A 26,829-nucleotide genomic window follows, 5' to 3' on the forward strand; every position below is an offset into this window, starting at 1 on the left:
AAGGATGTCAGTGATACTGTAATAACCCCCCCCCCAAAGGATGTCAGTAATACTGTAATAACCCCCTCCCCCAAAGATTTCAGTAATACTGTAATAACCACCCCAAAGATGTCAGTAATACTGTATTAAACCCCCCAAAGATATCAGTAATACTGTAATAACCCCCCCCAAAGATATCAGTGATACTGTAATAACCCCCCCAAAAATGTCAGTGATACTGTAATACCCCCCTAAAAGATGTCAGTGATACTGTAATAACCCCCCCCCAAAAGGATGTCAGTGATACTGTAATAACCCCCCCCAAAGGATGTCAGTAATACTGTAATAACCCCCTCCCCCAAAGATTTCAGTAATACTGTAATAACCACCCCAAAGATGTCAGTAATACTGTATTAAACCCCCCCCCCAAAGATATCAGTAATACTGTAATAACCCCCCCCCAAAGATATCAGTAATACTGTAATAACCCCCCAAAGGTATCAGTAATACTGTAATAACCCCCCCAAAGATAGTGATACTGTAATAACCCCCCCCAAAGGATGTCAGTGATACTGTAATAACCCTCCCCTAAAGATATCAGTAATACTGTAATAACCCCCCCAAAGGTATCAGTAATACTGTAATAACCCCCCCAAAGGATGTCAGTGATACTGTAATAACCCCCCCCCAAAGGATGTCAGTGATACTGTAATAACCACCCCCCAAAGATGTCAGTGATACTGTAATAACCCCCCCCCAAAGGATGTCAGTGATACTGTAATAACCCCCCCAAAAGATGTCAGTAATACTGTAATAACCCCCCCCCCCAAAAGATTTCAGTAATACTGTAATAACCCCCTCCCCCAAAGATATCAGTAATACTGTAATAACCACCCCAAAGATGTCAGTAATACTGTAATAACCCCCCCCAGTAATACTGTAATAACCCCCCAGTAATACTGTAATAACCCCCCCCCCAAAGATATCAGTGATACTGTAATAACCCCCCAAAAAATGTCAGTGATACTGTAATACCCCCCTAAAAGATGTCAGTGATACTGTAATAACCCCCCAAAAGATGTCAGTGATACTGTAATAACCCCCCCCCCCAAAGGATGTCAGTGATACTGTAATACCCCCCCCCCAAAGATGTCAGTGATACTGTAATAACCCCCCCAAAAGATGTCAGTGATACTGTAATAACCCCCCCAAAGGATGTCAGTGATACTGTAATAACCCCCCCAAAAGATGTCAGTAATACTGTAATAACCCCCCCCCCAAAGGATGTCAGTGATACTGTAATAACCCCCCAAAAGATGTCAGTAATACTGTAATAACCCCCCCCAAAGGATGTCAGTAATACTGTAATAACCACCCCAAAGATGTCAGTAATACTGTATTAACCCCCCCCAAAGATATCAGTAATACTGTAATAAACCCCCCCCAAAGATATCAGTAATACTGTAATAACCCCCCCAAAGATATCAGTAATACTGTAATAAACCCCCCCCCCAAAGATATCAGTAATACTGTAATAACCCCCCAAAGGTATCAGTAATACTGTAATAACCCCCAAAGATATCAGTGATACTGTAATAACCCCCCCGAAGGATGTCAGTGATACTGTAATAACCCTCCCCCAAAGATATCAGTAATACTGTAATAACCCCCCCCCCCCCAAAAAAATGTCAGTGATACTGTAATACCCCCCCAAAAGATGTCAGTGATACTGTAATAACCCCCCCCAAAAAATGTCAGTGATACTGTAATAACCCCCCCCCAAAAGATGTCAGTGATACTGTAATAACCCCCCTCCCCCAAAAGATGTCAGTGATACTGTAATAACCCCCCAAAAGATGTCAGTGATACTGTAATAACCCCCAAAGATATCAGTAATACTGTAATAACCCCCCCCCCAAAGGATGTCAGTGATACTGTAATAACCCCCCAAAAGATGTCAGTAATACTGTAATAACCCCCCCAAAGATTTCAGTAATACTGTAATAACCCCTCCCCCAAAGATATCAGTAATACTGTAATAACCACCCCAAAGATGTCAGTAATACTGTATTAACCCCCCCCCAAAGGATGTCAGTGATACTGTAATAACCCCCCAAAGGATGTCAGTGATACTGTAATAACCCTCCCCCAAAGATATCAGTAATACTGTAATAACCCCCCCAGAGGTATCAGTAATACTGTAATAACCCCCAAAGGATGTCAGTGATACTGTAATAACCCCCCCCCCAAAAGATGTCAGTGATACTGTAATAACCCCCCCCCAAAGGATGTCAGTGATACTGTAATAACCCCCCCAAAGATGTCAGTAATACTGTAATAACCCCCCCCCCAAAGATTTCAGTAATACTGTAATAACCCCCTCCCCAAAGATTTCAGTAATACTGTAATAACCACCCCAAAGATGTCAGTAATACTGTATTAACCCCCCCCCAAAGATATCAGTAATACTGTAATAAACCCCCCAAAGATATCAGTAATACTGTAATAACCCCCCCAAAGGTATCAGTAATACTGTAATAACCCCCCCAAAGATAGTGATACTGTAATAACCCCCCAAAGGATGTCAGTGATACTGTAATAACCCTCCCCTAAAGATATCAGTAATACTGTTATAACCCCCCCCAAAGGTATCAGTAATACTGTAATAACCCCCCAAAAGATGTCAGTGATACTGTAATAACCCTCCCCTAAAGATATCAGTAATACTGTTATAACCCCCCCCCAAAGGTATCAGTAATACTGTAATAACCCCCCCAAAGGATGTCAGTGATACTGTAATAACCCCCCCCCAAAGGATGTCAGTGATACTGTAATAACCCCCCCCCCAAAGATGTCAGTGATACTGTAATAACCCCCCAAAAGGATGTCAGTGATACTGTAATAACCCCCCAAAAGATGTCAGTAATACTGTAATAACCCCCCAAAAGATGTCAGTGATACTGTAATAACCCCCCCCAAAGGATGTCAGTGATACTGTAATACCCCCCCCCCAAAGATGTCAGTGATACTGTAATAACCCCCCAAAAGATGTCAGTGATACTGTAATAACCCCCCCCCCAAAGGATGTCAGTGATACTGTAATAACCCCCCAAAAGATGTCAGTAATACTGTAATAACCCCCCCCCAAAGGATGTCAGTGATACTGTAATAACCCCCCAAAAGATGTCAGTAATACTGTAATAACCCCCCCCAAAGATTTCAGTAATACTGTAATAACCCCCCAAAGATTTCAGTAATACTGTAATAACCCCCTCCCCCAAAGATATCAGTAATACTGTAATAACCACCCCAAAGATGTCAGTAATACTGTATTAACCCCCCCCCCCAAAGATATCAGTAATACTGTAATAAACCCCCCCCAAAGATATCAGTAATACTGTAATAAACCCCCCCCCAAAGATATCAGTAATACTGTAATAACCCCCAAAGGTATCAGTAATACTGTAATAACCCCCCAAAGATATCAGTGATACTGTAATAACCCCCCAAAGGATGTCAGTGATACTGTAATAACCCTCCCCCAAAGATATCAGTAATACTGTAATAACCACCCCAAAGATGTCAGTAATACTGTAATAACCCCCCCCCCAAAGATATCAGTAATACTGTAATAACCCCCCAGTAATACTGTAATAACCCCCCCAAAGATATCAGTGATACTGTAATAACCCCCCAAAAAATGTCAGTGATACTGTAATACCCCCCTAAAAGATGTCAGTGATACTGTAATAACCCCCCAAAAGATGTCAGTGATACTGTAATAACCCCCCCAAAGGATGTCAGTGATACTGTAATACCCCCCCCAAAGATGTCAGTGATACTGTAATAACCCCCCAAAAGATGTCAGTGATACTGTAATAACCCCCCCCAAAGGATGTCAGTGATACTGTAATAACCCCCCAAAAGATGTCAGTAATACTGTAATAACCCCCCCCCCAAAGGATGTCAGTGATACTGTAATAACCCCCAAAAGATGTCAGTAATACTGTAATAACCCCCCAAAGATTTCAGTAATACTGTAATAACCCCCTCCCCCAAAGATTTCAGTAATACTGTAATAACCACCCCAAAGATGTCAGTAATACTGTATTAACCCCCCCCCCCCCAAAGATATCAGTAATACTGTAATAACCCCCCCCCAAAGATATCAGTAATACTGTATTAACCCCCCCCCCAAAGATATCAGTAATACTGTAATAAACCCCCCAAAGATATCAGTAATACTGTAATAACCCCCCCAAAGGTATCAGTAATACTGTAATAACCCCCCAAAGATAGTGATACTGTAATAACCCCCAAAGGATGTCAGTGATACTGTAATAACCCTCCCCTAAAGATATCAGTAATACTGTTATAACCCCCCCAAAGGTATCAGTAATACTGTAATAACCCCCAAAGGATGTCAGTGATACTGTAATAACCCCCCCCCCCCAAAGATGTCAGTGATACTGTAATAACCCCCCCCAAAGATGATGATCAATAACCCCCCAAAGTGTCAGTGATACTGTAATAACCCCCCAAAAGATGTCAGTAATACTGTAATAACCCCCCAAAAGATGTCAGTGATACTGTAATAACCCCCCCCAAAGGATGTCAGTGATACTGTAATACCCCCCCAAAGATGTCAGTGATACTGTAATAACCCCCCAAAAGATGTCAGTGATACTGTAATAACCCCCCCCCAAAGGATGTCAGTGATACTGTAATAACCCCCCAAAAGATGTCAGTAATACTGTAATAACCCCCCCAAAGATTTCAGTAATACTGTAATAACCCCCTCCCCCAAAGATATCAGTAATACTGTAATAACCCCCCAAAGGTATCAGTAATACTGTAATAACCCCCCAAAGATATCAGTGATACTGTAATAACCCCCCCAAGGATGTCAGTGATACTGTAATAACCCTCCCCCAAAGATATCAGTAATACTGTAATAACCCCCCCAAAAAAATGTCAAACTGTAATACCCCCCCCCCAAAGATCAGTGATACTGTCAATATACCCCCCCCCCCAAAAGATGTCAGTGATACTGTAATAACCCCCCAAAAATGTCAGTGATGTAATAACCCCCCAGTGATACTGTAATAACCCCCCAAAAGATGTCAGTGATACTGTAATAACCCCCCCCCAAAAGATGTCAGTGATACTGTAATAACCCCCAAAGATATCAGTAATACTGTAATAACCCCCAAAGATATCAGTAATACTGTAATAACCCCCCCCAAAGGATGTCAGTGATACTGTAATAACCCCCCAAAGGATGTCAGTGATACTGTAATAACCCTCCCCCAAAGATATCAGTAATACTGTAATAACCCCCCCCAGAGGTATCAGTAATACTGTAATAACCCCCCCAAAGGATGTCAGTGATACTGTAATACCCCCCAAAAGATGTCAGTGATACTGTAATAACCCCCCCAAAAATGTCATTGATACTGTAATAACCCCCCCAAAAGAAGTCAGTGATACTGTAATAACCCCCCCCAAAAGATGTCAGTGATACTGTAATAACCCCCCCCCCCAAAAGATGTCAGTGATACTGTAATAACCCCCAAAGATATCAGTAATACTGTAATAACCCCCCACCCCAAAAGATGTCAGTGATACTGTAATAACCCCCCTCCAAAAGATGTCAGTGATACTGTAATAACGCCCCCAAAAAGATGTCAGTGATACTGTAATAACCCCCCAAAAAAGATGTCAGTAATGCTGTAATAACCCCCCCCCAAAGATATCAGTAATACTGTAATAAACCCCCCAAAAGATATCAGTAATACTGTAATAACCCCCCTCCCCCAAAGATATCAGTAATACTGTAATAACCCCCAAAGATGTCAGTAATACTGTAATAACCCCCCCCCAAGATGTCAGTAATACTGTAATAACCCCCCCCAAAAGATGTCAGTGATACTGTAATAACCCCCCCAAAAGAGGTCAGTGATACTGTAATAACCCCCAACGATATCAGTAATACTGTAATACCCCCCCCAAAGATATCAGTAATACTGTAATAACCCCCCCCAAAGATATCAGTAATACTGTAATAACCCCCCCCAAAGATATCAGTAATACTGTAATACCCCCCCCAAAGATATCAGTAATACTGTAATAACCCCCCCCCCCAAAGATGTCAGTGATACTGTAATAACCCCCCAAAGATATCAGTAATACTGTAATAACCCCCCCAAATATATCAGTAATACTGTAATACCCCCCCCCAAAGATATCAGTAATACTGTAATAACCCCCCCAAAAAGATGTCAGTGATACTGTAATAACCCCCCCACAAAAGGTGTCAGTGATACTGTAATAACCCCCCCAAAGATATCAGTAATACTGTATTAACCCCCCCCCAAAGATATCAGTAATACTGTAATAAACCCCCCCCAAAGATATCAGTAATACTGTAATAACCCCCCCAAAGATATCAGTAATACTGTAATAACCCCCCCCCCAAGATATCAGTAATACTGTAATAACCCCCCCCAAAAAAGATTTCAGTAATACTGTAATAACCCCCCCCCAAAAGATATCAGTAATACTGTAATAACCCCCCCCCCCAAAAAAAAATGTCAGTGATACTGTAATAACCCCCCCCAAAGATATCAGTAATACTGTAATAACCATTCAAAGATGTCAGTAATACTGTAATAAACCCCCCCCAAAGATATCAGTAATACTGTAATAACCCTTCAAAGATATCAGTAATACTGTAATAACCACCCCAAAGATGTCAGTAATACTGTAATAACCCCCCCCCCCAAAGATATCAGTAATACTGTAATAACCCCCAGTAATACTGTAATAACCCCCCCCCCCAAAGATATCAGTGATACTGTAATAACCCCCCAAAAAATGTCAGTGATACTGTAATACCCCCCTAAAAGATGTCAGTGATAATGTAATAACCCCCCAAAAGATGTCAGTGATACTGTAATAACCCCCCCCCAAAGGATGTCAGTGATACTGTAATACCCCCGCCCCCCAAAGATGTCAGTGATACTGTAATAACCCCCCAAAAGATGTCAGTGATACTGTAATAACCCCCCCCCAAAGGATGTCAGTGATACTGTAATAACCCCCCAAAAGATGTCAGTAATACTGTAATAACCCCCCCAAAGATTTCAGTAATACTGTAATAACCCCCTCCCCCAAAGATATCAGTAATACTGTAATAACCACCCCAAAGATGTCAGTAATACTGTATTAACCCCCCCCCCAAAGATATCAGTAATACTGTAATAAACCCCCCCAAAGATATCAGTAATACTGTAATAACCCCCCCCAAAGATATCAGTAATACTGTAATAACCCCCCCAAAGATATCAGTAATACTGTAATAAACCCCCCAAAGGTATCAGTAATACTGTAATAACCACCCCAAAGATGTCAGTAATACTGTATTAACCCCCCCCCAAAGATATCAGTAATACTGTAATAACCCCCCAAAGATATCAGTAATACTGTAATAACCCCCCCAAAGGTATCAGTAATACTGTAATAACCCCCAAAGATATCAGTGATACTGTAATAACCCCCAAAGATGTCAGTGATACTGTAATAACCCTCCCCAAAGATATCAGTAATACTGTAATAACCCCCCCCAAAAATGTCAGTGATACTGTAATACCCCCCCCAAAAGATGTCAGTGATACTGTAATAACCCCCCAAAAATGTCAGTGATACTGTAATAACCCCCCCAAAAGATGTCAGTGATACTGTAATAACCCCCCCTCCCCCCAAAAGATGTCAGTGATACTGTAATAACCCCCCCCAAAAGATGTCAGTGATACTGTAATAACCCCCAAAGATATCAGTAATACTGTAATAACCCCCCCCAAAGGATGTCAGTGATACTGTAATAACCCCCCCAAAAGATGTCAGTAATACTGTAATAACCCCCCCCCAAAGATTTCAGTAATACTGTAATAACCCCTCCCCCAAAGATATCAGTAATACTGTAATAACCACCCCAAAGATGTCAGTAATACTGTATTAACCCCCCCCCCCCAAAGGATGTCAGTGATACTGTAATAACCCCCCAAAGGATGTCAGTGATACTGTAATAACCCTCCCCCAAAGATATCAGTAATACTGTAATAACCCCCCCCAGAGGTATCAGTAATACTGTAATAACCCCCCAAAGGATGTCAGTGATACTGTAATACCCCCCCAAAAGATGTCAGTGATACTGTAATAACCCCCCAAAAATGTCAGTGATACTGTAATAACCCCCCAAAAGAAGTCAGTGATACTGTAATAACCCCCCCCCCAAAAGATGTCAGTGATACTGTAATAACCCCCCAAAAGAAGTCAGTGATACTGTAATAACCCCCCCCCCCCAAAGATGTCAGTGATACTGTAATAACCCCCCCCAAAAGATATCAGTAATACTGTATTAACCCCCCCCAAAGATATCAGTAATACTGTAATAAACCCCCCCAAAGATATCAGTAATACTGTAATAACCCCCCCAAAGGTATCAGTAATACTGTAATAACCCCCAAAGATATCAGTGATACTGTAATAACCCCCCAAAGGATGTCAGTGATACTGTAATAACCCTCCCCCAAAGATATCAGTAATACTGTAATAACCCCCCCCCAAAAGATGTCAGTGATACTGTAATAACCCCCCCCAAAAGATGTCAGTGATACTGTAATAACCCCCAAAGATATCAGTAATACTGTAATAACCCCCCCAAAGGATGTCAGTGATACTGTAATAACCCCCCAAAAGATGTCAGTAATACTGTAATAACCCCCCCAAAGATTTCAGTAATACTGTAATAACCCCTCCCCCAAAGATATCAGTAATACTGTAATAACCACCCCAAAGATGTCAGTAATACTGTATTAACCCCCCCCCAAAGGATGTCAGTGATACTGTAATAACCCCCCCAAAGGATGTCAGTGATACTGTAATAACCCTCCCCCAAAGATATCAGTAATACTGTAATAACCCCCCCAGAGGTATCAGTAATACTGTAATAACCCCCCAAAGGATGTCAGTGATACTGTAATACCCCCCCCAAAAGATGTCAGTGATACTGTAATAACCCCCCAAAAAATGTCAGTGATACTGTAATAACCCCCCAAAAGAAGTCAGTGATACTGTAATAACCCCCCCCCAAAGATGTCAGTGATACTGTAATAACCCCCCCCCCCAAAAGATGTCAGTGATACTGTAATAACCCCCAAAGATATCAGTAATACTGTAATAACCCCCCCCCCAAAAGATGTCAGTGATACTGTAATAACCCCCCTCCAAAAGATGTCAGTGATACTGTAATAACGCCCCCAAAAAGATGTCAGTGATACTGTAATAACCCCCCCCCAAAAGATGTCAGTAATGCTGTAATAACCCCCCCCCAAAGATATCAGTAATACTGTAATAAACTCCCCCAAAGATATCAGTAATACTGTATTAACCCCCCCCCCCCAAAGATATCAGTAATACTGTAATAAACCCCCCAAAAGATATCAGTAATACTGTATTAACCCCCCCCCCAAAGATGTCAGTGATACTGTAATAACCCCCCCAAAAAAGATGTCAGTAATGCTGTAATAACCCCCCCCCCCAAAGATATCAGTAATACTGTAATAAACTCCCCCCAAAGATATCAGTAATACTGTATTAACCCCCCCCCAAAGATGTCAGTAATACTGTAATAACCCCCCCAAAAGATGTCAGTGATACTGTAATAACCCCCCCAAAAGAGGTCAGTGATACTGTAATAACCCCCAACGATATCAGTAATACTGTAATACCCCCCCCCAAAGATATCAGTAATACTGTAATAACCCCCCCCAAAGATATCAGTAATACTGTAATAACCCCCCAAAGATATCAGTAATACTGTAATAACCCCCCCAAATATATCAGTAATACTGTAATACCCCCCCCCCAAAGATATCAGTAATACTGTAATAACCCCCCCCAAAGATGTCAGTAATACTGTAATAACCCCCCCCCCAAAGGTGTCAGTGATACTGTAATAACCCCCCCCAAAAGGTGTCAGTGATACTGTAATAACCCCCCCAAAAAGATGTCAGTGATACTGTAATAACCCCCCCCAAAGATATCAGTAATACTGTATTAACCCCCCCCCAAAGATATCAGTAATACTGTAATAAACCCCCCCCAAAGATATCAGTAATACTGTATTAACCCCCCCCCAAAGATATCAGTAATACTGTAATAAACCCCCCAAAGATATCAGTAATACTGTATTAACCCCCCCCCAAAGATATCAGTAATACTGTAATAAACCCCCCCAAAGATATCAGTAATACTGTATTAACCCCCCCCAAAGATATCAGTAATACTGTAATAACCCCCCCCCCCAAAGATATCAGTAATACTGTAATAACCCCCCCAAAGATGTCAGTAATACTGTAATAACCCCCAAAAGATATCAGTGATACTGTAATAACCCCGCCAAAAAATGTCAGTGATACTGTAATAACCCCCCAAAGATATCAGTAATACTGTAATAACCCCCCCCCCCCCCAAAAAATGTCAGTGATACTGTAATAACCCCCCCCCCCCAAAATATATCAGTAATACTGTAATAACCCCCCCCCCACCAAAGATATCAGTAATACTGTAATAAACCCCCCCCCAAAGATATCAGTAATACTGTAATAACCCCACCCCCAAAGATATCAGTAATACTGTAATAACCCCCCCCCCAAAAAAGATATCAGTAATACTGTAATAACCCCCCCCCCCCCCCCCAAAAGATATCAGTAATACTGTAATAACCCCCCCCCACCAAAGATATCAGTAATACTGTAATAACCCCCCCCCCCCCAAAAGATATCAGTAATACTGTAATAACCCCCCTCCCCCCAAAAAAATGTCAGTGATACTGTAATAACCCCCCCCCAAAGATATCAGTAATACTGTAATAACCATTCAAAGATGTCAGTAATACTGTAATAAACCCCCCCCAAAGATATCAGTAATACTGTAATAACCATTCAAAGATGTCAGTAATACTGTAATAACCATTCAAAGATATCAGTAATACTGTAATAACCCTTCAAAGATATCAGTAATATTGTAATAACCCTTCAAAGATATCAGTAATATTGTAATAACCCTTCAAAGATATCAGTAATACTGTAATAACCCCCCCCCCCCCCAAAGATATCAGTAATACTGTAATAACCCCCCCCCCCCCCCAAGATATCAGTAATACTGTAATACCCCCCCAAAGATATCAGTAATACTGTAATAACCCCCCAAAGATATCAGTAATACTGTAATAACTCCCCCCAAAGATATCAGTAATACTGTAATAACCCCCCCCCCCCAAAAAAAACATATCAGTAATACTGTAATAAACCCCCCCCCCCCCCAAAGATATCAGTAATACTGTAATAACCACCCCAAAGATATCAGTAATACTGTAATAACCCCCCCCCCCCCCAAAGATATCAGTAATACTGTAATAACCCCCCCCCAAAAAAAACATGTCAGTAATACTGTAATAAACCCCCCCCCCCCAAATATATCAGTAATACTGTAATAACCACCCCAAAGATATCAGTGATACTGTAATAACCAGTTGTAAGATGCTCCTGTTCACAGAGATCAACAGGCTCAGAACACTAGACAAAGTTACCACAAATCATTATTCTGCCCTTGGTTATGGCACCTTACCTTCTTTTCGTTGTTGTTGGCCATTCGGTCTTTAGATTCTTTGGCTTTCTGAATAGCTTTCAACACCTCCACAGTGTCCAGCTCTTTCTCTGTCGGAGCAGTGCTGTCCAAGCATACCTGTTAGACAAGGACAACCACATCAACAATCAGTGGGTAAGGAATATAGTAGTTACAACCTACCACTAGTTACAACCTACCACTACAACCTACCACTACTATGGCTAATACTACTACTGCTGCTGCTACTATGGCTAATACTACTACTGCTGCTGCTACTATGGCTAATACTACTACTGCTGCTGCTACTATGGCTAATACTACTGCTGCTACTATGGCTAATACTACTGCTGCTACTATGGCTACTACTACTGCTGCTACTATGGCTAATACTACTACTGCTGCTGCTACTATGGCTAATACTACTACTATGGCTAATACTACTACTGCTACTATGGCTAATACTACTACTGCTACTATGGCTAATACTACTACTGCTACTATGGCTAATACTACTGCTGCTACTATGGCTAATACTACTGCTGCTACTATGGCTAATACTGCTGCTGCTACTATGGCTAATACTACTACTGCTGCTGCTACTATGGCTAATACTACTACTGCTGCTGCTACTATGGCTAATACTACTACTGCTGCTGCTACTATGGCTAATACTACTGCTGCTACTATGGCTAATACTACTGCTGCTACTATGGCTAATACTACTGCTGCTACTATGGCTAATACTACTGCTGCTACTATGGCTAATACTACTGCTGCTACTATGGCTAATACTACTACTACTGCTGCTACTATGGCTAATACTACTACTACTGCTGCTACTATGGCTAATACTACTACTACTACGGCTAATACTACTACTACTACTGCTGCTACTATGGCTAATCCTACTACTACTACTGCTGCTACTATGGCTAATACTACTACTACTGCTGCTACTATGGCTAATACTACTACTACTGCTGCTACTATGGCTAATACTACTAAACTGCTGCTACTATGGCTAATACTACTACTACTGCTGCTACTATGGCTAATACTACTACTGCTGCTGCTACTATGGCTAATACTGCTGCTGCTACGATGGCTAATACTACTACTGCTGCTGCTACTATGGCTAATACTACTTCCTGCTGCTATGGCTAATACTGCTGCTGCTACTATGGCTAATACTACTACTGCTGCTGCTACTATGGCTAATACTACTACTGCTGCTGCTACTATGGCTAATACTACTACTACTGCTGCTACTATGGCTGCTACTATGGCTAATACTACTACTGCTGCTACTATGGCTAATACTACTACTGCTGCTGCTACGATGGCTAATACTACTACTGCTGCTGCTACTATGGCTAATACTACTACTGCTGCTGCTACTATGGCTAATACTACTTCCTGCTGCTATGGCTAATACTACTACTGCTGCTGCTACTATGGCTAATACTACTACTGCTGCTGCTACTATGGCTAATACTACTACTGCTGCTGCTACTATGGCTAATACTACTACTGCTGCTACTATGGCTAATACTACTACTGCTGCTACTATGGCTAATACTACTACCGCTGCTGCTACTATGGCTAATACCACTACCGCTGCTGCTACCATGGCTAATACCACTACTGCTGCTGCTACTATGGCTAATACTACCACTACTGGCTAATCCCACTACTACTACTGCTGCTACTATGGCTAATACTACTACCACTGCTGCTACTATGGCTAATACTACTACCACTGCTGCCACTATGGCTAATACTACTACTACTGCTGCTACTATGGCTAATACTACTACTACCGCTGCTACTATGGCTAATACCACTAAACTGCCACTATGGCTAATACCACTACTGCTGCTGCTACTATGGCTAATACCGCTGCTGCCACGATGGCTAATACCACTACCGCTGCTGCTACTATGGCTAATACTACTTCCTGCTGCTATGGCTAATACTGCTGCTACTATGGCTAATACTACTACCGCCGCTGCTACTATGGCTAATACCACTACCGCTGCTGCTATTATGGCTAATACCACTACCGCTGCTGCTATTATGGCTAATACCACTACCGCTGCTGCTTATGGCTAATACCACTACCGCTGCTGCTACCATGGCTAATACCACTACCGCTGCTGCCACTATGGCTAATACCACTACCGCTGCTGCTACTATGGCTAATACCACTACCGCTGCCGCTACCATGGCTAATACCACTACCGCTGCTGCCACTATGGCTAATACCACCACCGCTGCTGCTACTATGGCTAATACTACTACTGCCGCTGCTACTATGGCTAATACCACTACCGCTGCTGCTGCTACCATGGCTAATACTACCACCGCTGCTGCTGCCACTATGGCTAATACCACCACTGCCGCTGCTGCTACCATGGCTAATACCACCACTGCTGCTGCCACTATGGCTAATACCACCACCGATGCTGCTGCCACTATGGCTAATACCACTACCGCTGCCGCTACCATGGCTAATACCACCACCGCCGCTGCTGCTACTATGGCTAATACCACCACCGCTGCTGCCACTATGGCTAATACCACTACCGCCGCTGCCACTATGGCTGCCACTGCCGCTGCTACCATGGCTAATACCACCACCGCCGCTGCTGCACTATGGCTAATACCACCACTGCTGCCGCTGCCACCATGGCTAATACCACCACCGCCGCCGCTGCCACTATGGCTAATACTACTACTGATGCTGCTGCTACTATGGCTAATACCACTACCGCTGCTGCCACTATGGCTAACACCACTACTGCTGCTGCCACTATGGCTAATACTACTACCGCTGCTGCTATGGCTAATACTACTACTGCTACCATGGCTAATACTGCTACTGCTACTATGGCTAATACCACTACTGCTGCTGCTACTGGCTAATACCACTACTGCTGCTGCTACTATGGCTAATACTACTACCGCTGCTACTATGGCTAATACTACTACTGCTGCTGCTACTATGGCTAATACTACTACTGCTGCTACTATGGCTAATACTACTACTGCTGCTGCTACTATGGCTAATACTACTACTGCTGCTGCTACTATGGCTAATACTACTACTGCTGCTGCTACTATGGCTAATACTACTACTGCTGCTGCTACTATGGCTAATACTGCTGCTACTATGGCTAATACTGCTGCTACTATGGCTAATACTGCTGCTACTATGGCTAATACTACTACTGCTGCTTTTACTGCTGCTATTGGTACTACTGCTGCTACTACTATGGCTAATACTGCTGCTACTGTTACTACTTCTGCTGCTACTAAGGCTACTACTACTTCTGCTGCTGCTGCTGCTGCTACTACTCCTACTACTAGGTTGCCTCCCCCACTAAGAAGTCAGTCTGTCTGTCCTACTGTATGGTGTGGTGTGTGTGTGTGTGTCCATACCTCTGAGGCACGGTCCCAGAACTGAGCCAGCACCTTGGTTCTGTAGTCAGGGATGATACACATGGGGTTGTTAGACAGGACCAGCCTCTCCAGGCAGGGCAGCATTCCTATGTACCTGATCTCCTCAAGCTGAGAGGACAGAGGACAGTCAGCACTTTAGTCACCTTTATATGTATGTCATATACCACCACAGTTACTGTAGCTAGTAACTTCACTGTAGTAAAAGTAGTTTTAGGCCAGCTACTGTTAAATTGCTTAGTGCCAACTGCTGATGTAAAAACATGTTTTTTTAACAATCAGAATACTAGACACCTGTCCCAGTTTGTTGACGCTAATGTCCAGGTTGACCAGAGAAAATAGTTCAGAGAGGTCCGATTGATTAATTGATTGGATGCTGCAGAGTGGTAGATTACCCTACCTGTCCCAGTTTGTTGGAGCTGAGGTCCAGGTTAACCAGAGAGTATAGCTTAGTGAGGCCTGCGAGGCTGTCGAGCTGGTTGCCTGCCAGGTTGAGGGTCTTGATGTTACCCAGTTTGGTGTGGGCCCCCTCTAACACTGTCAGAATGTTGTAAGAAAGGTCCAGGTGGATCAGATTGTACAGGTGCTGAAACACAAGCAGAAAACATGAAAACAAAATGGACGTCATATTATGGTCTTGGGTGCTCTTGTACTTTTCTCTAGAAATGGCCTCAACTAGCCAAAACATCATTAAGTCAAATACAGTGACATGCTAATCCTGTAACATGATTAGCTACTTTTTTTCTCCATTTTTAATTGTTAAACACATTAATAACATGTTACATGTTTTATGAGGGGAACATTCAAATATTTCCATTAAATAAAGCCATATAACAACACCACACCAACCACTAAGATATGGGGCTCTTTTGTTTTGACAATACGTCACATCTATTGTAGATATCTCTGTACCGGAGCTCTACAGCTCTATGAACATCTCTAGTCTGAACATACCTGAAGGTTTTCCACCATAGAGAGCTCGTTGGAACTAAGATCTAAGAATTCTACTTTTGGTATCAATTTCTGAAAAAAAGGACAACATTTTTAAAAAGTTACCAGAATTACACATATAGTCAATTGTATTATGGCCGAACATAAACGTACAGTATAATTCCATTAATAACACACAAAAAAACATGAACATTTTATTTACCTTTGTTTAACTAGGCAAGTCAGTTAAGAACAAATTCTTATTTTCAATGACGGCCTAGGAACAGTGGGTTAACTGCCTGTTCAGAGGCAGAACGACAGATTTGTACCTTGTCAGCTCGGGGGTTTGAACTTGCAACCTTCCGGTTACTAGTCCAACGCTCTAACCACTAGGCTACCCTGCCGCCTCTACGCTCTAACCACTAGGCTACCCTGCCGCCTCTACGCTCTAACCACTAGGCTACCCTGCCGCCTCTACGCTCTAACCACTAGGCTACCCTTTCTCTCTCTTTCCCTGCCGAATAACAGGCATTCATTATTATTCTCTCACCACTGAGTTGTCTATGCAGCCTATGTGGTTGTGGCTCATGTCCAGGGTGGTGAGAGTCTTCCAGGTAGGGATGATGGTGGCGACGGGCCGGTCCGTAAGCGCTCCCTCTGCGACCCACTGAGGGGACACGCATGCCTCCGGAACCAGCACATCCTACACAACGAAGGTAGGAATCAATACAGATTTACCTACCAGCCACACACACACACACACACACACAAATCAACTATGAGTAAAGTGGACATGTTACCATCATGGATGCTGCAGAGTGGTGGACATTCAGCGTGACCAGACAGGGTTTCAGAGAAGGCAGTCCCATGATCTGGGCCGAGTTACAGTCACTTATCTGGAAGAAAAGGATTTAAATATATTTTAAAAACAGGGGAACAAGTGACGGTTTAATTACCAATAGGACTTTCTATGCTAACATGACTAAACCCTCGCTACATATTCGTCGCAAGACCCACTGGCTCCAGGTCGTCTACAAGGCCATGCTAGGTAAAGCTCCGCCTTATCTCAGTTCACTGGTCACGATGGCAACACCCATCCGTAGCACGCGCTCCAGCAGGTGTATCTCACTGATCATCCCTAAAGCCAACACCTCATTCGGCCGCCTTTCGTTCCAAAACTCTGCTGCCTGTGACTGGAACGAATTGCAAAAATCGCTGAAGTTGGAGACCTTTAACATCAGCTATCTGAGCAGCTAACCGTTCGCTGCAGCTGTACATAATCTATTGGTAAATAGCCCACCCATTTTCACCTACCTCATCCCCACAGTTTTTATTTATTTACTTTTCTGCTCTTTTGCACACTAATATCTCTACCTGTACATGACCATTTATCAATCCAGTGTTAATCTGCAATATTGTAATTATTCGCCTACCTCCTCATGCCTTTTGCACACATTGTATATAGACTCCCCCTTTTTTTTCTACTGTGTTATTGACTTGTTAATTGTTTACTCCATGTGTAACTCTGTGTTGTCTGTTCACACTGCTATGCTTTATCTTGGCCAGGTCGCAGTTGTAAATGAGAACTTGTTCTCAACTAGCCTACCTGGTTAAATAAAGGTGAAATAAAAAATACAAAATAAAATAAAAACGGTAACACGTTAGAATAATGTTTATTACTAAGTATTAATAAAACTGTTTATAAGTATTACCCAGGTCCAAAACAGAATATTTCCACAGATCCTTTTTACCATATAGTGAGGATTTTTATCACCAATAATTGAGTTAATAATTTAGTTCTATATCAGCTGACGGTATGCTGCTTTAAGTATCTGTGTGTCCTTGTTGTGTCTCATGGTCTATTTATGGGTAATGGATGTATGGGCCGGTGCAATCAAACGTCTCCTATCTTAACATTACCTAGCCTGGTCCCAGATCTGTTGTCTTGCTAATAATGTCAATAAGAAGCACAGATCTGAGATCAGGCTAACCCACCAAAAAAAGGCTTCAGAAAAGCTGTTTCATGACCCAGGAAAAAGGAACTGCAAATTGTTGACATCATTTTGTAGATAATGATATTAAGTGGAAGAATGTGTGATCTACAACTAATAAATCAAATCAAATTTATTTATACAGCCCTTCGTACATCAGCTGATATCTCATCTCAAAGTGCTGTACAGAAACCCAGCCTAAAACGTCAAACAGCAAGCAATGCAGGTGTAGAAGCACGGTGGCTAGGAAAAACTCCCTATAAAAGGCCAGAACCTAGGAAGAAACCTAGAGAGGAACCAGGCTATGTGGGGTGGCCAGTCCCCTTCTGGCTGTGCCGGGTGGAGATTATAACAAAACATGGCCAAGATGTTCAAATGTTCATAGATGACCAACAGGGTAAAATAATAATAATCATAAAGTTGCACATTAATTAAATATTATAAATCAAAAGGTATGATTTTTAAATCATTGCGCAGAAAGCAACGTATGTACCGAACCGAAGGAATCCTAAAATAATACGAGATAAGAAGCTGTTGAAACGTTCAAAATTAATTTTTCTCAGATGCCAGAACAGAGCTTTATGTATCTGTCGGGACCTTGAATGTTTTGAGAGCTGTGTTAGCTAGCAAACATGGTTCTGTCTTTAGTTTGGCTAGCAGGCAAAAGTAATAAGATTAAATAATACAGCTGTAGATTAAATACAGCTGCCAAAACGTCTTCTATTAATTGAGAAAACCACTGCACATGGTGAAGACTTGATGCTACATAGCATAACTATGATTAAAGATAAAAAGTTAATGTGCAACTTGTCCAAGTTTTGAATGAGACAGTTATTTTTCATTACATTATCTACATAATGTTGTTGAAATGTTGCAGTTTGGTTTTCTGGATCATTGGCCCTTGGACTGTCACCCATTGGCCCTTGGACTGTCACCCATTGGCCCTTGGACTGTCACCCATTGGCCCTTGGACTGTCACCCATTGGCCCTTGGACTGTCACCGATTGCTAGTACATACCTCTATCTGTCGGAGAGCTTTAAAGACTGAAAGGTCAAACGTGAGGCTGTCTTCCTGGATGTTACTGGTCCCCACCTCTCCTCTGGTGCCTGTGATCTGGGAGAACAGTAGAGACCAAACAAGACATGGCTAAACACTAGTGGGTTTTTAAGGGCTCCTGTACATAGATCAAATCATATTAGCTACAGATTCAAAGATGTCGAGAGGTGTCAAAAGAGAGAGAGTTCACCTTGAGGTATTTGAGTCTGCAGGTGAAGTCCAGGATGTGTCCTAGGTCTGCCTTGGCGTCACCATTAGAGCAGGTAGGCTTGGCCAGCTTCAGCTGCTGAGTGATGGCATACAGCTGGAGGGGACACAATGTGAACACCTCACCAGCCACCAGCAACTGCTCTCCTGCAATCAATCAATATCTTTATTATTCCTGTTCAGACATTTGTAGTGCAGTAAGTCAAGGGTAGCGCAGCCAGTAGAAAACAAAAAAATATTGCACATTATTACATGAAAACATTTTTACTACTGCTTGGGTCATGTATTCTTGTACAACGGTCTTGTCTGAAAGCCGCTTCTGAAAATAATACATTTATTATGTTGTTTTCTATTACTGGATGTGTATATTGTACTACTGTTATTATTTTCTACATAATGAGTCTATTGGGAGCTGATGAACAAATGAACAAACCCTTGTGGAACAGCTCCTCTGCCAGAGAGGCTGTGATTCCATTCATTTCCTGAAGACATGGGACAAAAAAAAAAAAGACAAACATTACAAATGAGACATTCGTTAGAGAAGAAGAAAGACTAGAAGAGAAGTTTCTATGTTATTGTCATTCATTCTGGTCACGTCTCTCACAGCTATCAAATTGACAAGTACCATAAGTCTTGTGGTAGTAACAAATGCTGATTTAATTTGTCACTACCACAAGACTTGTGGTACTGGTCAATTTGATAGCCGTGACAGACGTGTCCTGTCATCATGTGCGCTCAAACGATTTGTTGTTTTGTTGTTATAATGATAGAGAAAACAGATGATCAATGATGGATAGCACTAAGACATGAACACTAACTCACTGACCTGCAAAATAGCTGAAGAACTAAATAGCCTACTAAAATTGCTTTATCAATTCAGGACATGATCATTAAACTCTGACAACAGCTAAGCTGTTTCCTGCCTGATGTTCCGCTGTGACAAGATTCAAAACCCTTGATAATATTTAACCACCACTACAGATATGAATAGCTCATGAGATTACACACACCTGATCTGACCTGTGCACGGTGGATCAAAGTGCACACACACACAAGTGAAAAGCAAATCTGACATATTACAAGACCAACATGTGTGTGTGTGTGTCTCCTTACATATTGGTGGAAGTGCAGAAAGTAGGAGAGGACTTTAGGGGCAGCTGTAGGGAATCTGACCAGCAGTGTTTGTAGGTAGACTTCCAGTTCCTTCTGACGTTTCTCTACCAAGCTTTTGGAGTTTTTACCGATCATCTTCTTAGGCGGAAGTAAATGTTTCTCTATCTTCTTCTCAGCTGTCAGCTTGGGTGAAAATATTTGTATGAATCTCACAATAAACAGTATCAGTTGTGTAAACTGAACAAGCAAAATATGACAGTTATTACATAACTGTTACATGGCAGACAGTGTCATATATTTTACAATGTGTCAATGGTTCACAACATTACACATATTTCAAGTCACTCACTTTCTCATGCAAGTCATGGAAATCACTGTAGCGATGCTTTATGGTCCATCTGTGATCCCTTACTTTCACCTCAATGACGTACACCTGGAGAATAAATGGATATTAATAATAGAATATGGTCATGTTTTTTCTTCTCTCTCCTAGAAGAGACGTGAAAATTACATTTGTATCACGTTAGACACAGGGTCAATCACAGTGGTCTGTTTTCTCTGTGTATTGAATATTACCCAACAAATTACTGAGAGGAGAACAATAACGACTATTATTAGCCAACTTGTGATGTGGATATCAATGAATGGGACCTGTCATCAGTTAAACACAGCATGAATCATAAGGAATTGATTGAGCTTTCTTTACCACGAAACTAAATAAATAAATATATATATATATATATATATATACACACACACTATAGGCCCCAGAAACTAGCACAGTAAACAGAGAGGAATGTATCAGTGACAGTCAGTTGTCCTGACTGACTGACCGTGTAGCTAGCTAGAGTGAGCTTTGTGATACCTAGCGAAAAAGCTAAATCATTTGACGCACATCTCAGGATCCACCATGACAACACCGTTAACTAGCAGCTAGCCTCTTAACAGCTTACTAAGAACATTTCGTAGTTAATTAGTTGACTGTCTGTATGAAAATATTGCTGTGTTTCACGATAAAAACCTCAATTAGCTTGGTAGCTATAGCTAGTTAGCTTCGAGAGACGTCACGTAGATTGAAAATGATTTGTCATTTAATATGTACACATACATGTCAATTAGCATCATGATTTTAAACTGTAGCACGCGTGCAGTTATAAAAGTTTGGGATTAATTTAGCTAGATACGTTACTGCGATTTGCTTGAGTTATATGATTGCTTCTACGTGACATTAAAACAGGAAACTATACGTACTTACTAGCTAGCTAACTAGATTGCTAATACCTAGCTAACTAGATTGATAATAACTAGATTGATAACTGGCTAACTAGAATGCTAATAGATTAATAACGCTAACTAGATTGCTAATAACTAGCTAACTGGATTGCTAATAACTAGCTACCTAGATTGCTAATAACTAGATTGCTAATAGCTAGCTACATGAACGTACAGTGTAATTCTCTACGAGCTCCGATCCAACGATGGAAACCTTTTTTACAACGACATCCTCGGGAAATACGGCAGTATCCATCTTGAAAATCACGATATCAAAAAATATATATATATAATCAGTAGAGAAACTGGTCCAATGTTGTTTTAGCTTTAAGGTCCTCGGTGGATGTACAGTGCTAGCTAGCTTTCTCCTCCATCTTTGTTGTGACAGACAGCTGCTCTCTGGTTAAATCCCGGAAAACTATTCAAAGCCAAAAAGGAGAGACCGTTCGCTAAACAGATCTAGAGGCGTTGTCCTTTCCCTAATAGCCTTCTTCTAAATCTTTGACCTGACTGTCTGTCTTAGTACCAGTACATGATTTAGTACTCAGTCCAATGCTGCGTAAAGAATAGATTAACCTATTTAATCTAGCAATAGGTTTATCTGAATCTAAAAATAACTCTTGTCTGTGGGTCGTCGAGACTCTCGACTAGTGACAGTAATCACCAAAATGGACAAGGGCTTTATATAATAATTTAACTTGATGATAGACACCGCATGACAAAATGCTGACACGGTGCACTACATTATCTCTGATTAATCGGAGATAATTGATTAAAGCTGTATGTCCATGTGGTTTATTTATTTTACTCTCATTATTATCTATACCGATGCCTTCCCTGCCTTCATGTACATATCTAGATCGAATACCTCGTACCTCTGCACATTGATCTGGTATTGGTACTCCCTGTATATAGCTCCACATTGATCTGGTATTGGTACTCCCTGTATATAGCTCCACATTGATCTGGTATTGGTACTCCCTGTATATAGCTCCACATTGATCTGGTACTGGTACTCCCTGTATATAGCTCCACATTGATCTGGTATTGGTACTCCTGTATATAGCTCCACATTGATCTGGTACTGGTACTCCCTGTATATAGCTCCACATTGATCTGGTATTGGTACTCCCTGTATATAGCTCCACATTGATCTGGTACTGGTACTCCCTGTATATAGCTCCACATTGATCTGGTATTGGTACTCCCTGTATATAGCTCCACATTGATCTGGTATTGGTACTCCCTGTATATAGCTCCACATTGATCTGGTATTGGTACTCCCTGTATATAGCTCCACATTGATCTGGTATTGGTACTCCCTGTATATAGCTCCACATTGATCTGGTATTGGTACTCTCTGTATATAGCTCCACATTGATCTGGTATTGGTACTCCCTGTATATAGCTCCACATTGATCTGGTACTGGTACTCCCTGTATATAGCTCCACATTGATCTGGTACTGGTACTCCCTGTATATTGCTCCACATTGATCTGGTACTCCCTGTATATAGCTCCACATTGACCTGGTACTGGTACTCCCTGTATAAAGCTCCACATTGATCTGGTACTGGTACTCCCTGTATATAGCTCCACATTGATCTGGTACTGGTACTCCCTGTATATAGCTCCATTCTTGTGTATTTTTTATTTTACTTCTCTTCTTATTCTTTTATTTCTAAACTGCATTGTTGGGAAGGGCTTAAAGCAAGCATTTCTTGAAAAAGTCAAAACCAGTTATATTCCGCGCATGTGACAAATACGATTGAATTAGATCTGATTTATAGGGCTATTTGTTTTTCACTGAGCCCCTCAAGCGAACATGGGGAGGGTGGTGTCTTATCTTATGATGCATGTTTTCAGTTTGTTTGTGTACGCTATATAGCCCATAGAGAATGATAGAGGCCTCTAGTGGCCAAAAGGCTGTATTAGCATGGGCAGCGCCTTTGAGGGCTTCCACCATTTTAATGTGGTCAACTGGGTGGGACTTCCAACATCATTGGCTGATCCCTCCTTGTGACCCTGTTGGAGTCATGTCCAGCCGGGTCATTTAGAGGGATCAGCCAATCGTGAAGAAGAAAATTGACTACTTCAAAATGAAGAATGCCTCAATGGCGCTGCCCATGCTCTCACAGACACCATAATAGGAAATATTTAGAGGTGCTTCTGTATCATTCTCTATGGCATAGCCCCATAGTTTACAGGGTTATTGAATCCGGGGTCTGTGAAAATATCTCTATAAAAAAGTGGAACAAATATTGTTTTTATGTCAATGTTTTTATGAATATCACTAGCAATATTGGTATTGTAAACAACAATATTTGAGAAACATAGGCTACAATTCACATTTAGTGTGTTGACACTTTTTGTGTTTTGGTGGGCATGCCTGTTGTTTCCAGAACAATTGCTCTGCTATTATTTATTGTATTTTTATTTAACCTTTAACTGGGCAAGTTACGAGCCTATAAGACTATATCAGTGTCCATTTGACAGAAGAAAATGTAACAGTCAGTGAGTGGATCGGGGGTTTCTTTATTCTGTAAACTGACTACACTGGTGTCAACACCAAACTTTTTCGTGCAGTACGTGTGCAACGGGATTAAGTCCAATGTGACGATGCACCCTAAACGTCACAAAAATAATTGGACTAGTCTATTACCGTCTGAAAGGTTTGGTGTTTACATCATTCCAGCTAGATTATATCGTCGTTTTGATTGTTGTTTGCTATTTACACATAAAATAAATACATTATCATAAATACACAGGTTTCTGGATATCTATTTGTTAGATGTATTTAATGTTTTGGACAGTGAAATGTGGAACACCCCCGCGTATTCAGCCAACAGTCGAATGTTCCATTTCTATATAAACCGCTCAAGCCCATTTTCCAGTACCATTTGCAACTGTCACTTCAGCTGGAAAAGAGATACACAACAAGAACAACAGGGTCACTAGTTAGCTATCAATTAAAAATAAGCAAGAAATACACCTGAAACTCGAAACTTATTTGTCTATCTTCTATAGTCGTATTTTTATATATATATTTTTTAATTTGTACTATTTGACGAGAGAAAAGGGGTGTGACAGGCTAGATAGCGCAGCTGTAGCCCCGAGCAGGTCAAACTGCTTGTATCAGAGGCGTGCTACCAGGCTATGTACTCTCTAAAGCCAGTGGTCAAGAAAAAAACGAAGAAGATTGTAAAAAGGTAGACTTTTTGGGGTTTTCGTGTGGTGAGCCACGAAAGTGTACGAAACCCCATACAGAGAAATTACCATTTCTTTGTTACCTAGCCGCTGACAGCAGCGGAAAAGAGAATGTAAAGCTCAGTGAAAGCACTTAAGCTGCGTTTCTAATGCTTTTCGAAGAAGAGATGTATGGGAAGGCCATGATGTGCCAGTGGCGGGTCTACAGTGACCGACCTGCCTGCAAAGACCAACCGAAGGATGGGCAGCAGGCAAGGAGAGGGGACAACAGCAAGCTTAGTTGGTCCAAGAACGGGAGGAGGCAGCAAGGGTATCGGGGGAAGAGAGGAAGGGTGCATGGACATCATCATCATCCTCACCACCCCAGCCAGTTCTACAAACAGAACCGACCACCTCGTACGATGACGTCACTGCGTCCTGTCAACATCAAAGGCAACAGAGCGCCAGGAATGAGAGCTCCGAGGAACACCAACCAATTCCTGATGCACGAAAAATACCAGATGATGCATATGCGTTCGGACTCCATTGGCACAGACAGTGGGTCTGACTGCGAAACTGATTTCACAGACATGGACTCGTATCTAGGCGTGCTAGAGAACGCAAGGGGCGCTCTCCTCGACAGTCCAGATCTCACAACAACGGCAGCACGGTTCTTCCCTCGACAACTGGCCAAGTGCCAGCAGTTCCCCTTCTTCAATTTAGGGGATTTGTACCAAGAGGAGCAGGAGAGTAACAGTATGCAGTATTTCCCGTCAGATAACGACGTGATGCAGAGTGAAGATTTCATGCAGAAAGACTTCAATGACTTTTGTGACACATTCAGTGGGACCGAACCACCGATAGACATGTAAAAGGACCTGGTATCTAAATGTAATGTATTTCTGTTTACATTAAATGTATGTTTACATTAGATGTAGGAGAGAAAACATACCTCAATTTCAACAGATATTGGTTACTGTTACAATATATGATTGTTTTCTGATACTGTCTGTTTATGGTGTTATTGACAAATGCTGTGTTGGGGGGAGTGGTTAAATGGGTAGGAGTGAGACCCACGAACCAATCACATCCGTGCTCGTTGGATTATTCTACACGGTTGCTTGATGCTGTCATTGCATTATTGAAAAACGCTTCGAACAATAAATAACTGCTTCTTATTAAAAATCTGTTTCAATCTACTTTTGTTTTGATAATTACACTGTTGTATGGTCAAATAAGCAACAGTATCGTTAGGATAATATTTATTTTCGAAATATATTTCTTAAAGAAGAATATATGTTTGTTGTAAGTAGGCTACCATTTTAGGCTGGACCCGAACAATTTTGTGAGGATGGTAGGATCATTTAATCACTACATTAAAAGAAAACTGTATTGATGTCTTGTTCCAGAATGTAAATGCAGCAACAAAGGAGGTGGGTGGGCGGAAGCCATTGAAATGTAGAGGACAGATTATTGCCGACAGACTGTATAGAACAACATGATACTGGAATCGGATCACTCTCATAAATATATCATCATAGCTAAGTACTATATTTAATGTGTTTGTCATGGTTCTCTTGTGTGTGTGACGACTACATTGTTCAAATCCAGTACACTGTAATAAGCACTCGAGATAGAGAGAAACGGTAACAAATAGAACCACAGAGGTTGGTAAATATAAATCTGTGTTGGTAGAACTAACCACATAGTATGAGAACCACAGAGGTTGGTAAATATAAGTCTATGTGTTGGTAGAACTAACCACATAGTATGAGAACCACAGAGGTTGGTAAATATAAGTCTATGTGTTGGTAGAACTAAACACATAGTATGAGAACCACAGAGGTTGGTAAATGCAGTACAAATGTATGTGGACAACCCTTCAAATTAGTGGATTCGGCTATATCAGCCACACCCGTTGCTGACAGGTGTATTAAATCGAGCA

At 41.6% G+C, this 26,829-nt stretch overlaps 2 protein-coding genes across 5 annotated transcripts in view; one reads left to right on the plus strand and one right to left on the minus strand.

Moving 5' to 3' along the window:
* nisch (nischarin) overlaps positions 1-22,403 on the minus strand; it is a 59,970-nt gene extending 37,567 nt beyond the window's left edge. For 2 of the 4 annotated variants that reach the window (XM_064967412.1, XM_064967413.1), the window contains exons 1-12: positions 21,875-22,402; positions 20,777-20,860; positions 20,428-20,610; positions 19,748-19,796; positions 19,298-19,461; positions 19,069-19,164; positions 16,860-16,955; positions 16,610-16,762; positions 16,084-16,152; positions 15,530-15,715; positions 15,112-15,240; positions 11,671-11,787 (exon numbers count right to left, since the gene is read on the minus strand). In XM_064967412.1, coding sequence (XP_064823484.1) covers positions 11,671-11,787; positions 15,112-15,240; positions 15,530-15,715; positions 16,084-16,152; positions 16,610-16,762; positions 16,860-16,955; positions 19,069-19,164; positions 19,298-19,461; positions 19,748-19,796; positions 20,428-20,610; positions 20,777-20,860; positions 21,875-21,955 — 1,407 coding nt within the window. In that variant the 5' untranslated portion in view covers positions 21,956-22,402. Of the gene's footprint in view, positions 1-11,670; positions 11,788-15,111; positions 15,241-15,529; positions 15,716-16,083; positions 16,153-16,609; positions 16,763-16,859; positions 16,956-19,068; positions 19,165-19,297; positions 19,462-19,747; positions 19,797-20,427; positions 20,611-20,776; positions 20,861-21,874 lie in introns of all 4 variants that reach the window. The other 2 variants (XM_064967410.1, XM_064967411.1) reach the window with 2 other exon arrangements.
* A 2,196-nt stretch (positions 22,404-24,599) lies between these two features.
* Positions 24,600-26,069, plus strand: wu:fb55g09 (uncharacterized). The gene has a single exon (XM_064967414.1). The coding sequence runs from the start codon at positions 25,055-25,057 to the stop codon at positions 25,754-25,756; it is 702 nt and encodes a 233-aa protein (XP_064823486.1). The 5' UTR covers positions 24,600-25,054; the 3' UTR covers positions 25,757-26,069.
* Positions 26,070-26,829: the final 760 nt, after the last annotated feature.

Source organism: Oncorhynchus masou, chromosome 6 (assembly GCF_036934945.1).
Source record: "Oncorhynchus masou masou isolate Uvic2021 chromosome 6, UVic_Omas_1.1, whole genome shotgun sequence".
Taxonomy (NCBI): domain Eukaryota; kingdom Metazoa; phylum Chordata; class Actinopteri; order Salmoniformes; family Salmonidae; genus Oncorhynchus; species Oncorhynchus masou.